The sequence below is a fragment of the Cornus florida genome, unplaced genomic scaffold (genome assembly GCF_030987335.1).
Source record: "Cornus florida cultivar Cherokee Brave unplaced genomic scaffold, ASM3098733v1 CherokeeBrave_3.0.0_Hap2_Chr06, whole genome shotgun sequence".
Taxonomy (NCBI): Eukaryota; Viridiplantae; Streptophyta; class Magnoliopsida; order Cornales; family Cornaceae; genus Cornus; species Cornus florida.
This window is the reverse complement of record NW_026775576.1, coordinates 91,373,915-91,388,680: the sequence shown is the minus strand read 5'-3', so window position 1 is coordinate 91,388,680 and position 14,766 is coordinate 91,373,915. Positions and strand designations below refer to the sequence as shown.

The window sequence follows — 14,766 nt, the reverse complement described above, 5'->3', positions numbered from 1 at the left end:
TTTCCACAAGAATCCTCAGCCCCAGCAGAACTTTCAAGTTGAATGTGAACTAATAAAAATAAAGCACATCATCTGTAGCCATTTCCCAGGATATTGATTAGACTCGTTATTTGAATGCAAAAGAGAATGACAATATAATATCAAATCATGTAATTTACATATTGAATGACCAAAAGAAGATGATAAAGAGATTTTTTAGGAATATCAATGGACCATTTGTGACTCATATTATAGCAGTAGAAAGCTGGTGTCAAGTATGACATGGTGGTAGCTCACTTCTATCAATATTATAGTACAACAAGAGAAAAAGTTGTAAATTTTGATATTTGTGTAGAAAGGATAACAAAACATGGAGGATCAAACCAATGTTTGAACTCACCACTTTAAACCATCAAAATTGAAGTACACTTGAAAAAGAAAAAAAAAAATGTCTCAATTCAAGCCTTCTGTGTAAGCACGCACTCAATTTTCTTTGTCTGGTTCACCAACGAGCATACGATTCTCTGGCAGCTTCTGCAATGCTGTTCTTGGCCTTGTTCCCTGCTCATCAGTTAACAAAACCACGATGTCAGGATGGATACAGCAATTTTAAAATCATAACCGAAAAGCTAAAAGCAAACTTTGGTCTCACCGTAGATGTATTCTTCTCTTCATAATTGTTGACTTCGTTCGTAATCTGTAGCTTCTCTTTCAGCATCTTTGTCAGCTGCCTCAGACTTGCATCATGCAGTGATTTCAATTGGTTGTCGTCCTCAGAAGCAGTGTTCTTGTTTTTCTTCCCCTTTTCCCTAGTAACATCCAATTTTCTGCCACTGTTGTCAATGTTCTCCTTGTTATCATCCAAAACATGGGTCATCATTCCACTTCTTGTTGGCGGCAATGATGGCAAGGAAGGAATGTCTGAGTCTGATCCTGCCTGACAAAAAGCTTGCGAAATCTGGCCTGGATGACTACTCCGCTTCACAGACGCTGCTGAGGTCTTGTCCAAAAACGAAGAGTCCTGTTCATTAGTTGTCGCATCAGATTCTTGTGCTGCAATTTCATAGACATCAACCTGTGCTTCATGACTCTTTTCTGCATCGGGTGTTGGATCCTCAGTGTGGCAGTAGGCCATGAGATTACTAAAATTTATGCTTCCTTGCCTGGCAAATTGATCAGTGGCATTTTCTTCAGAGGTCAACGGATGAGAATAACTATTCTGCTTTTCAGAAACTGGAGTAACAATCAGAGTTGAAGGGCGAGCATGGGTAGTCATGGCAGGTACTTCTGCTGTAGCTTCATCCACATCAGCCCCTACTTCAATTTGAGGGAGGGCTTGTTCCTTGGCATCTACCATTGCTTCCAGCCCGAGCATTGATTCCTTGGCTTGACAAGGACCATTAACAGTGTCGAAAATCATGCTTCCTTGATCAGAAAAATCAACTACAACCTGTACTCTAGATTCTTCAGCTGCAAACTTTTCAGCATTCAATTTATTTGCAACCATCATTTCACCAGAGAACACTTCACTGTCATTATTTGATTTCATAATGAATTGATCACTGCTGTTCCTGAATTCTTCCTGGTCAAGAATTTGAGGAGTTTCAGGTTCTTTGCAGCTCTCTGACCGCTTAGAACCAATCAAACATTCAGAAATATCCGAATGAGCAACTGCATCATCCCTGGAGACCTCGCCATTAGACGATTCTGGGTCAGTTTCTGCATCATCATCACTAAAGGCCTCCCCTTTAAACTGTTCTTCGGAAGCAAATCCGAAGTCAGCCAAGGAAGCAGCAGCATGGTCCACCACATCACCGCAAACATCATCCCTGGTGACCTTGCCATTAAATGACTCCTCTTCGTCTTGAGCTCCATGAAATTCTGGGTCAATTTCTGCATCATCTTCACTAAAAGCCTCCCCTTTAAACTGTTCTCCGGAAGCATATTCCAAGTCAAAATCCTGGTTCTGATCTTGATCAGCAGCAGAGGCACTGAAATTATTTACATCCAAATCTTCCATTGCTGGAACTTCACTCGCCAAATCCTGAACAGCATTGACTGAAGATTGAGGAGCAGCAAGATCCACCACATCACCACAAACAATGTCGGCAAAAACCTCAGTGGCTGAATCTTCGGATTCCATGTCTTTACTAGCATTCAGTTTTTCCTCGTTTTCTTTCAAAAGCTCAATATAATTCTCAGTGACAGATTGGAATCTATCAATTGTAGAATCATCAACCACTGCCATTAAAATAAATCGCTGTAATATTTAGATAAATTCAAAGAAACCCAAGGACTAATAGCAGAGCCAAACAGTGATATCGATATGAAAAGCATAAGGAGAAACAGATTACCCTTTTTTTCTTCTTCTTCATTTTTCATATCCAATGCCTCACCCAGAAGGATATCAGATTCAACAATAATACCACACCTCTTTGATCCCACTTCAGATTTTGACTCCGAGTTATCGTCTGCATGTTGATCAAGAAGAAATTGTGAATAAATAAATAAATAAGAACACCAAATATTTGTATTGGATTGAACAAAACAAAGCTCACCCTTGCTCTCATCAAGAACTCCATCTTCCACATCTCTGTCTTTCTCTATTATCAGCTTGTTGGGGTGTTCAGCTGAAACTGAAATAACCAGTTTTTTTTCAAATACCGCAGAAATCTCTTCGGGTATCGCATTTGAATCACCCACTAGATGGCTGTCTCCCGTACTCTTCTGATCATCACCATATCTTTCATTCTCAGCAAATGCATCCGATTTTTGACCTGAAAGAACTTCTGAATCGTTGGTTTCCTCAATAGTCTCTTCAGAAACCTTCTGCATATCAAGTCCTGCATGATGATCACTGTTAGTAAACATCCTAAACCCAAAATAGAGATAGAACTCTCTTTGTGTGTGTTTCTACTTATACATATACATATACATATATATTCATGAAGGATCAAGGACCTCTCCTTTATACATTTCGGTCAGTAAACTAACAACATTAAATCAAACATGCAACGACAATATAAAAGTGTTTCATTATTGATTTAATGGTGTTTAGGTGTTGTATTTAAATGTGTTGGATGAGTGTTTACATAGTTATTGCAAGGGTGTTGTGTTATTGACCTAGTGTTTGCATCATCAAATTAAATTGCATTGGATTGTCTAGCGACAATGATTCTAGTTAACACATTGTTCGATTGGACATTTACACAAACATATACCAGACATACCTGTATTGTGGGAAACTTCCTCATTTCTTTTGTTTTGCTTCTTATTAGGCTCTTCCATTTTCGTCTCAGACATCCTAACTGATCTCCTTGTGCTGTACACTCGCCGTACTGAGCTCCCCTTTTCCTTTCCCAAGTCCGTCTCTATCTTCAGACGAGCCGAGGCCAAAGTTCCCCGTCTCCGGCCAGTTGTGGCAGCTGGGGTTTCCGGCACATCCTTCTTATCATGAACCATTTGATCCCCAATTTTCTGATCTTCTTCACCTTCCTTCAACTGAGTCTCCACCTCCCGACGAGCTGAAGCCACCGGCACTCTCTTTCGAGTTCCTGGAGCCACAGCCGGGGTCTCAGACACATCAACCTTTGCTTCCTCCACCTCAGAAGCGAGTGTTCTTCGCGTTGCACGGCGAGTCGTCCTAGTGCAAATCTGTGAACTCTCTGGTTCTTCTTTGATCGCTTTTCGCCGAGTAGATGTTCTACCACCGGTACGAGAAACACCGGACGAGGCTATCGTCATCCTTTCTGGTGACTCGATAGAAGACTGTACAGTTTCAGACTCGGACGGTTTCAAGATCTCTTCGATTCCTTCGATCTAATATAGCATCAAAATACATAAAATTAAGACAAATAAAATTACAAAAGAAACAGAAATGATCGATCTGTGATGAATCTAATAAAAAGAAGAACAAAATCTTACAATCTCAAGAGCTTTGAGAGCGTCGACCATGGCGATGTTGGTAATATTTGCTGGGATTTTGTTCTTCTTGCATAGGGTTTGGAGTTCTTTCCTCGAAAGACTTTGGAAATCCATGGCTGAACAAATGATATTAATGTGTTTGATGGGTTATTGATTGAAAATGGAACTAAGGGTTGTTTATTTCAACAGACAGAAACAGATGTGATTAATTGGAAATGGAAGTGATTGCGATTGTACTAGTACAGAGAGAGGGAGAGAGAGAAAACAGTTGTTGTAGAGGAGGCGCGGCTGAGTGTGTGTGCTAGCTATATCATCTATATATACACAGGGAATGTATTTTAGGGTTTGGTTGGGGGAAAACAGTGAGATGATGAGGAAACCCTTCAAAATATGACCGTTGGAGCGGAAATTTGAAATTCGAATTTTGTTTATTAATTATTTGAATGAAAGACAGAGACAGTGACAGCGTCTTGAAAACTCACAGCGAATGAGAAATTGCCACGTGTAGTCGAAACAATGCTGTCCTTGGGCAGGCTGATGGCATCCCGAACCTAGCCCATATTTGATCGGACATCTCTTCAACCATGAAATATTGGTCTGGAAAAAGTATTAAGCTGAATTGGTGTATTTCGAATCAACCCAAATAAATCGGCCCACAAAGAAATGGTCATGGGCCAGAGGAGTGTGTCTTTTTTTTTTTTTTTTTTTTTCTTTTTTCATAAGCAAGAAACCCAAACCATCACCAAAAAGCCTGCAATATTTTAGAGGTACTTATCATATAGTAGAGTTGCTTTAATAGCCCAATGGATTAGTGACTCCCATGATCCTTGGAGTGTCAGGTCTCTCTGCATCTACTAATCTAGTATCTAATACTTCTTGTCTTGAAAAAAAAAAAAAACACTCATCATGTGGTGTTTCCTGAACAAACATATTTTTTATTAAAAAATTTCTCATTTCTCTTGTATCAAGACAAAATAAGAGTTTTTATGACTGTTCATTGGATGGGGGCACCAAGCCCCGTGAAAGTATTGTAAACTGTCTGGTAGAAGAAATAGAACCATATTACAATGCCTTGCTCTCTCTCTCTCTCTCTCTCTCTCTCTCATTCTAAAACCTTAAGTTTTTTATTTTTTATTGTTATATAATTTTTAAAATTAATATTGGCTGTTTGTAATTCTCTGTGAATTGGAATGGTCCAATTCACAGTGTCTAGAAAGATAGTATTTCAATGTAAATTTTTTTTTTACTAGATGGAAAACTTTAGGAGAATAGCATACATATATCAAAATGATGGTAAAAATTGAATTCTATGATTGCAGGTAGGCTAAAAAATGATCATATAGCTAAACAATGTTTAATCTCTATATTTCCTTTGTTGCTTCATTCTAGACACAAGATTCCTCTGTTCCAATGCTTTGTGAAAGATGAGAACAGTAATGAAAGCATACTTGCTCTAAGAAATGACCATTCTATTACAATATTGCAATGTTTTTTTTATTCCATAGGGCACATTTGGCCAAAATCACATTATTATTTAATACAGAGTAGAAAGGAGAGCAATTTAGAGGATTTAAAATTTATTTTTGATGCTTCATGGATACTAAAATTAAATTCTTATTTACTTGAGTCAATTCTTCGAGAATAAAATTGTGTTACGTGATGAAAGAATAAATTGATGTGATGCATTTTGAACCATAGGATCAAGTATCATGGAATATCGGAGAGAAAATAATGAAGAGGATGTAAATCCTATGCATTTTGTAGTAGAAGTCCTTAATTTCTTAATTGTATATTATACATACACGTGTTTATTGATATACATATGGTATGTGTTTGTGTGTATGTATAAATATTGGGCTTAGCCATTTCCCAAGACCCTAGCCTGTATTGATTGGGTTGGGTAGAGATGGATACGGCATCCAGCCCAATCAAGTTGGAGCTCCGGTTAAACACCTGGCAGTAGCCATACCGCGGCTAGCTAATGTGAGCAGGGGCGGGAATACGCACCACGCGTTACGTGTAGCAGACACAACTCGTGCGATTTCCTCTGCTTGTTAATCACTGAGTCAATACCGGCGATTTCAAACCTCAACACAAACACTGCAGCGAAGAAATTGGTAGAGATCTATACAAATTTATTGAGGGAGAGAGTCTAGAGAGAGAAAATATTGCTGGTTCTAATACAGAGAGCCGATCAATTTGTGGAATTGTTACAGAAACTCCAGAGATGAAATTTCCCTAATTTTGAATGGAAACCCTAACCCTAAACCCAATCAAACCCATCGGATCTTCCGAATGTGGCGGTTTTCGGATCATCTGGACATATCGCCACTTCTCTCTCTTCTTTTCCGGTGGCTGAGCAATCGCTCTCTCTCTAGTTTTTCAAGGATCGTCTACAGTTCGTTCTGTTTAGATTTTAGGGTTTTGATTTTTAGAGAAAGAAATTAGAGAAATTGGGCAATTGTGTTTCTGAGCTCGTCCAGGATCATCAACAGTAGTAGCAAATAGAGAGAGTAGAGAATTTTGATCAGAGAATCGAATTAGAGATAGCAAAGTGAATTATATAGAGTGAGAAGAGATGGGAAGTTCGGACAAGGGAACTGGTGTTGTCGACTGCAGTGTTGGGACCATCGTTTGGGTCCGGCGACGGAACGGCTCATGGTGGCCTGGTAAAATACTTGGCCCTGACGAGCTCTCTGCTGCTCATCTCATGTCTCCCAGATCTGGTACTCCAGTCAAGCTTCTCGGAAGAGAGGACGCCAGTGTGTAAGTGTTAAATTTGAATTTTAAATATATATCATATATACATACAAAATTCTTTAAAAAAAAATTGTTGTGCATTTTTTAAAAATAGATATGCTTGTTGGCTGCTGCATTTTAATGTGCACTGTGAATTGTTGGCTTTCTGTTGTGATGCATCTATTATTTGGAAATTCTGTCCAATGTTTTTATTAGGGTTTGAGTTTTTTTTGTTGATCATGTCCTTCTAAGCTGATGAAAAATGTATATAGAAATTAGAATTAACAGAGGTGTATTTTAGTTTAGCATGATGTATATAATGAATGTGGACAGCTACAGCATGTTTCTGGCGGTGGCATGCCTTTCATACTTCAAGAAGTGAAACTGTGTGCTAACTAAGAAGCAATTTGATGGAATAGGGTATGTTTTGCTTGATTATAAGACATGTTAAGGTATAAACCATTGTGAATACTAATTAATAAACTAACTCTTGTTCCCCTCTACTTTCCCATGTCGACAACTCGACATAACACGACATGGACGTGGATATGAAATATGTGAGCGACACGGACCCAATCTGAACTCCAAGGTCCTTTGATTATGATGAGAGAAGAAGAAAATTACTCAAAATTGATAGCTAGGAAGAGTTCCCTGCATCTGAGATAGGTAGAATCTCTCTCTCTCTCTCTCTCTCTCTTTTTGTTTTTTTGTTTTTTTGTTTTTTTTGGTGGTGTCGGGCATCTTAGAGCACCCCATAATTCACCACCAGACACATGTAGTCCTCCCGTCCCACGTGCACCTGGCAATTACCCCCAAAATTCCATAGGGGTGGCCTCAAGTAGTTTTGATAGGTAGAATCTCTCCATTTTTTTCTCTCTTTTTTTTTTTTTTTTTTTCCTTCGATGATGGTGGTGTCAGAACTCTTAGAGCACTCCATAATTCACCACCACACACATGTCCTCCTCTCCTATCCCACATCTACCTAGAAATTACCCGCAAAATTCCACAGGGGTGGCCTCAAGAAAATTTGAACTCTTGACTTCCAGGATGTGAGGTGAGAGGCTTGCCATTTAGGCTATTCCATTGGGGTTGAATCTCTCTTCTTTTAGACATATTCCATTTAGTTCCATTTTATTTAAGTTATTATTAAGTATTTTTTAAAATAATAGTATGATACATTACATTTTTAAGTAGCGCATTATGTTTTTAAGTATGCAAAATGTGTCCACGTACCCATATCCAAGTTTTGGACACATTTCGAGCCGAGTCCTCATATCCTAAAATTTGCGACCAGGGATGTTTGACACTCAAGTCAACACACATAACCACACCCGATACAAGTACCCAAGTCCAAGTAACATTACACTCCGTGTCACTGCGACTTAGAACCATGCTTCAAAGAATAAAGTATTGTTTCAGTCTTCGTATGTTCGGTTGTTTTTCCCACTCAATCAACGTGTGGAACGCCTCTTGATGGGGAAAACTGTAAGAATTTTTTATTTTTTTAATGAAAATCTAGTATCATAAACTTGAGTTGCAGGTGCGAGGTGGTCCCAACTTGGCCATACATCTTGTATTCTTTGTTTAAATCAAAAGATCTCTTCATCTTTATCTTGAGAATAAGTTGTATTACAGTGTTATGCTCCTCCTTTCATATGAAAGCCTTTTTAGAATAGCAAGGCATAGTATTTCAATGCTCCTCCTTTCATATGAACACTTAGATAAATTAGTCTTTCTTTAAGGGTGACAAAAGATCAAACAAGAATCTATGAACCTTACTTGAGTGACAAATGAAACTTACATATTAATACCGGCTTATTTTACAAGTAATGTTCGACAATAGTCTTCAAGAATTTTCTCAATCAGATTGAATTAACCGCCACAGCTTGTTACACCTTGGATTTTATCAAGAATGCTTCCAAACAAAATTTCACCAGTTATTGCAATTTTAGCAAATCAAAGAATGGAAGAGTAGCATCTCTGCTGGTTTGGTAATCCAAAATGTTAACTGTATTAATTGGTATAGCTTTCCAGAGTGATATGAAAATGAGGCCAGAGATTTGACTGATAGGTGGTGCCTGTTTTTCTGAATCTAGTAATTTTATTTATATTAAACTAATTGCCCTCCGCTGGGAGCTGGGAGTTAGCTTGGATGCTGCCTATATGAATATCTTGTTACCAAATGCCAACAATGATCCAATACAATTTAGTACTACTGTGTATGATGGGTTTTTTTTTTTTTTTTTTTTCTCTCTCTACTTCTCTTACTAGAGAATATGCAACAATGTGCTCCTTAAGAATGTTAAATTATTAATTATTCCTAGAAATATGGCTACTTGAGTATTATTGTTATTATTATTATTTTTATTTTTAATCTAGTTATTTTTTCACTGACATCCATCTAACTATTCTTTGTTCACTTTGTTTCTGTTTGATAAGATGTCATTTATGATATATCTTGTCAGGGACTGGTACAATTTGGAGAAGTCCAAGCGTGTAAAGGCATTTCGATGTGGTGAGTTCGATGATTGTATTGAGAGGGCTGAATCTTCCCAGGGCATGCCTCCAAAGAAAAGAGAGAAATATGCACGTCGGGAAGATGCCATTCTTCATGCTCTTGAACTTGAGAAGCAACTGCTGGAGAAGAAGTACGGGAAATTAGGATGTTCTACTAATGGTAAGAGTAGTAAATCGTCTGGTGGTGTGAAAAAAGAATTGGCGACATCTTCAGATTGCTTGGGATATGGCAATGAGAAACATGTAGACCCCAAGTCTCATCATTCCAAGAGACTGGATATATCTCTCGAGGACAAGAACATGCCCCGCCATGCACAGAAAGCCAAAGAGGGAAATCGACTGAATGGGGATGATGATAATTCTGAAGTAGTGCCTCGGATGAGAGGTTTGCAGGACTTTGGGCTCAGGATTGCTCCTTCAAGGCGAAAGCTTTCTCCTTCAGTTACCTCAGATGGTTCTCAGAAACCTGCTGTTGATAATAATGCTCATGCTCTTTCTAGTGGTGCACTTAACACTGGAGACACAGTTCATACCAACAGTAAAAATTCTTTAGACAAAAGAAAAAGGGTACATGAGGATTTGGCTGAGGAATCCATTGTCAGGAGACGTGACAGGCGCCGTCCTCTAGTCCAAGTACTGCAGAGTAGCACAATCTTACCAGTTTCCCAATCCTTGCAGCCTGACAGCAGTACGGTTTCTGTCTCTACGTCAGGAGAGGAGGCAGGAGTCATATCCCGAGCAAAGAGGGGCAAATCTGTTTACGTTCCAGGTGAGTCTGGTGATTGTTGGGAGGATAAAGAAGTTCATTCCAATCAGATGGAGATGTCACCTTCCCAGTTTGAAGAGAGTAATTGTCCTCACCCCACTACTTTGAGTGAAGATAACACCTCTGGATCTACGGAAGATACTGAAACTGATTCTTCCGAGACTGATTCTCTGGATTCAGATACAGATGAAGAGATGATGGCACTTTCAGGTTTAACTTTTGCTATCTTAAAATTTTGTCAATAATGCATCATCTCCTTTTATTTACAATCTGACAGTATCATATATAGCTTTTAAGTTTATTATGTTGAAATGCTATTTTGTACCTCCCAGCTGGTGACATCTGCTTCTATTTGTGATATTTATTGTAATGTACTCGTAATGGATTTTTGTGGACTTATATACGCACACATATCATGTATGTTGTTGAATTATCTTATCCTTTCATTATCACCCATTTTACCATATAGGATGGGCCTAATTTTCATGTAATTTTATAAAGTAGCTATTGAGGTGCTGCATAAATTAATCCGTATTGATCCAGTGGTCCATGGAAATGAAACTTGTTCTTTTTCTGATCTCTTACTCTCCTTGGTATAATGAAGGCAACTAAGAAGTTTGGTCTTTCTTATGCCATTCTTCCCCCCGCCCCAACACCACACACAGCCCACCACCACCACCAGTCTTTTAATCTTGACCTGTTAAGACCCAAAGTCACCATGACAGAGGTAGACCGGCTTGTCTTTACAATTTTATGTAGCATGATTATTCATTCATTGTGTTCTTTGACTGCAGTCTAGAGGTTCAAATTCAATTTAAGTGAGAATCTTTAAAATTTCCATGAATATTTTTATTTAATGAGGTTAAATTTGGTTGACATATTTTAAGAAATTTGAAGTTTGTTTGTGTGTTGAAAGTAAAGATCTTACCCCATGCTATTCATATTCTACCATTACCCAGTGTTGGTTTTTTTAATGCATTTGAATATTCTGTGATAATATTTTTGGATGCATGTGAAAGTAATCAAACTAGTTGATTTGGCAATGCATATGATGTTAGTAAGATAGGCACATTGGGGTTCATGTGTTAGTCTTTGCATCTTCTTCCTTTTTTCTTTTTCTTTTTTTTCTTTTTTTTTTTTTTTTTTTTTGATGTGTGTATATGAATGACTATAACATAAAAAATAAAAAAATTGATGGTTTGATAATTTTGAAGATTTATTTTTATTTTTATTTTTTTTGGTAATTGGGATTGGATAATATTTGTTTGGTTGCATGGCTTTTAAATTATCATTCTGCACCCTTTCATGATTGTAGTTCTTGATCTTGATCCTATCATCCTTCGATCTTACAATGCAAATTGTTGCTGAATTAATCCAAATTGCAATAAAAATCTCAAGTGGGTACAATTCTTGTGGGATTCCTGTAGGAGTGCTGTAGTTGTGAGATACCAAGTTGAGTCTTGTTTCTGCTTATTCTATCTTTTAGTCTAATGTTTATATTCGTGTGGATCTTTTCAATAAGTTAGGGCCTACTCATTTCAATGTCGCATTTCTCATTTAATTCTGTAACTAAAAGAGTAGAAACCTGGTGGGGCTCTTAAGCTGTTTTCGAGTAATTGACTCCTCTAGCAACCAATGTTTTCTATTTGATTCTTCATCTTGACTAATATAGTTTCAAAGTTGCTCCCAATAAAAAGTATGCCAAAAGTTTGCTTCGAATACACTATGGGGAGTCGGTGCAATTTTTCTGAAACTCAATAAATCTGCTTTACGTTAGTCAACCCCTTATCTAAACTTTTCCTTCTGCTCCTTTTGTTATTCACCCATATATCATAGTTTTTCTCATGTAGGTCATACATAAATATTTTAAAATACAATCCTTTTTGTCTTGTAAACTGAATACTTTCACAGGTCATTGTGTATAACAAGTGATGATTGATGACACCCATGAATTTTTTCATCTTACAATTTGCGTATAATTTTTAATATTCTATAAGAGTTAGTATTATGTTATATTAAACGTTTTTATATGCTAATAATGTTATTACTTGAATGAAGGCTAATGTGCTCCAAAACTATTAGGGTGAAACTGGGAAGCTTATGTACTCAAAATGTTTGTATTGGTTTAATTAAGATCCTAATTTTGACAAACTGCACCCTCCCATTTGAGGTGTTGCTATAACTGTTAACCTGTGATGGAAGATTATCATTCATATAGCCTACTGGGTCTCTATGTGAGTAATTGTGCGTGCATTATTAAAGGGATGGAGGTTATTGACTCGCATTCATTTTCTGGTTTTGATCAGTGATGCATTGCAACCACTGTTTGTAGAGAAACTGGATTATTGTTATTCCTCCATGGCCCAATTACATATTTTTCACTGTTCTGTGCTCAATTTTGATAGCTTGCTACTTTTTTCAGGATATATAATTCTGATCTCATAATTCTTTTTGGCCCCTTTGGCTTGTGTTCATTCTCAAGTCATGCACGGTTTATTATGGCATTCTTAAGGCAAAAAACATGTTTTCTATGATCAGTGCCATGATTATTAATTTTTTTGTTTTTCCCCTTGTGGGACATCTGCTAGTCATAATTAATCAACTCTTCATCTCCATACATCAGTAGTTCTAGTGTTACTTTAGAACGATTGTTGTTTATTTAAGATGTTATTTAGTTGAATTTTCGGGTTTTTGCCTCTAGAGTAGTTGATTACTTGGCTTTATTTCATTATCATGGCTGCCTAACTCTTTGTGTTTGGTCGTTCAGACACTGTTATGACTAATGAATTTGAACCAAAATCTCTGGGAAGATCTGAAGCAGAAGCAGAAGCAGAACATGGAAGCATGAGCAGTGACGAGCCTGATGATTTGTTACTAACTGGTGACATGTCTGATCTTTGTCCTCATGACCCTGTTTCAGCTAGTGCAGGTGTGTCCAAGTGGCAACTGAAAGGAAAAAGGAATAATCGCAGTTTTACAAAAAGGTCTGTGGATATAAAGGGTCCAGAAAGATTCATTTATGGAATGACTTTGGATGAGGAGGGAAGCAATGGTTGTGATGAGGTTGATGCAGTTGAGAAGAATATTAGTACTCGAATGGGTGGATTTGACAACAAGGGGTATTCGGTAATATCAAAATCTACATCCAGAAGAGTAGATAGATTCAACCGTAATATAATTGGTTGGGAGGATTTGGCTTGGAATGATCAGCCTGCTTATACAGGATTCAGGGAGGACTTTGGCCTTGATTCTGGATTTGTTGGCCGTAATCACTTTGGTGGCAGGACGAAATCAATATTGGTAGATGTAGATTTGAAGGTCCAATCAGGCTATCAAAGAGAGCGTGTCCCTATGATTTCTCTGATGAGCAAGTTTAATGGGCAGGCTATCGTAGGGCACCCAATTCAGATTGAGGCATTGGATAATGGTTCATCTGAAATTCTTTTGTCAGCAGCTGATGAGTTTTTGCCTGAAATATTAGATAAAGATGCAACACTTCCACCAGTGTGGAGGACTGCCAGGAGGACAGCCAATTTTCGGGTACCGCGACCTCATCCATCTACAACAGTGGATGGTGATGAAACTGCTGAGCATTTTAGACATTTTAATCAAGACAGGAAAGTATTGTTCAAGAAATCAAATGCAGGTAGTTTCGGACACAAGACAAGCATGATGACAAAGAACCTTTCTCATGTCTCCCATCCTCCAATAGACAGGAAGTTCCAAAGAAAGACTCCGAAGAAGATAAGCTTATCTTCTAACCAAAAGATAAGAACCCTGTCTTCAATATCGACAGAAAGAAAACTCAATAGTGTTCCAAAACTCAGTAACAACAGTTACCAAGTGGGCGGGCTTATCAAACCGGAACCTGGGCCCACTGCGGTAGCTTGTATCCCTGTTAAACTAGTATTCAGTAGGTTATATGAGGAGCTGGGAGCCACCATAAATAAGAGCTAGTCACGGGGCTTCAGGGAATGGAAATACAGAGTCATCCGTCATAGCTACATGTAAATTGTTATACTAGATCAATAATCTTGTACTGCACATCTATTTGTTGTTAATTTTTTGTCCGGTAAATGTGTTCCTCACACCCTGATGTCATGTCCAACATTGAGAGGATGGATTTTGCATACTGTAAACAAATAATGCAGGTGACAGAGAAAGAAACCATATATTGCATACTTGATCCGGGATTCTGTCACAGTTGCTGTACATGGGTTTCTGAGGAAGCAGCAGACGAAGAATGTAACTTCTTATAAGCCATCAAATGGGGAGCTCTGGCGCTCAGCAAAAGAGATAGAAGTAGGTATCTTTAAATTCGTAGAGATGAATGTACATTGTATTCCGTTAAAGCTTATGTTTTTTTGAAGTTTCTTTCCTTAATTTAAATATAGATGAAACTTTGATAATGGATATCAATGTAGATGCTATTTTTAGGTTGTAATTCCTTTTACTTGTTTGTCTGTAAATTAGATGGTGCAAGTTTTCAGTTAGTCTTGGCTCAACAGCCTCTCTGAGCTGCACAACCTAAGGCCTCTTTGAAATTCCTTAAATTTAAGTGGGTCCTTTTTATAATCTTTAAGATGTTTTTATATGTTACATTTTTTGTTTTGGAGTACAAAGTGGTGTATGGTACATTATGACTAGCTATGCTGAGGCTGAGCTAAACCAAGTGACTAAGTTGGGCTAATTCTAAATTGCATTGCTAGTTTAGAGAAGGATATCTTAAGTTGTTAGCTCCGAAATTCTGAGTTTAGTGACTTCTGATGGTTGCTTTGGTGGTTGCTCAATGGCGGGAATTTTCAGTCACTGGTGTTTTTCAAAACTGCTTCTAGACCGTT

General features: G+C 37.8%; 2 protein-coding genes across 3 annotated transcripts; one reads left to right on the top strand and one right to left on the bottom strand.

Annotated features, from left to right (window-relative positions):
- Nucleotides 1-303: 303 nt before the first annotated feature.
- LOC132312854 (uncharacterized) lies at nucleotides 304-4,286 on the bottom strand. The gene is made up of 6 exons (XM_059811395.1): nucleotides 3,904-4,286; nucleotides 3,210-3,798; nucleotides 2,538-2,822; nucleotides 2,334-2,450; nucleotides 632-2,220; nucleotides 304-540 (listed from the first exon to the last, which is right to left on the bottom strand). The coding sequence occupies exons 1-6, from the start codon at nucleotides 4,015-4,017 to the stop codon at nucleotides 463-465; spliced, it is 2,772 nt and encodes a 923-aa protein (XP_059667378.1). The 5' UTR covers nucleotides 4,018-4,286; the 3' UTR covers nucleotides 304-462.
- A 1,616-nt stretch (nucleotides 4,287-5,902) lies between these two features.
- Nucleotides 5,903-14,418, top strand: LOC132312853 (uncharacterized protein At1g51745). Of its 2 annotated transcripts, none has more exons than XM_059811393.1 (3): nucleotides 5,903-6,669; nucleotides 9,108-10,135; nucleotides 12,693-14,418. In XM_059811393.1, the coding sequence occupies exons 1-3, from the start codon at nucleotides 6,482-6,484 to the stop codon at nucleotides 13,880-13,882; spliced, it is 2,406 nt and encodes an 801-aa protein (XP_059667376.1). In that variant the 5' UTR covers nucleotides 5,903-6,481; the 3' UTR covers nucleotides 13,883-14,418. The 2 variants fall into 2 exon arrangements, with proteins under 2 accessions (XP_059667376.1, XP_059667377.1); XM_059811394.1 differs by having other exon boundaries at nucleotides 6,549-6,669; nucleotides 9,082-10,135.
- Nucleotides 14,419-14,766: the final 348 nt, after the last annotated feature.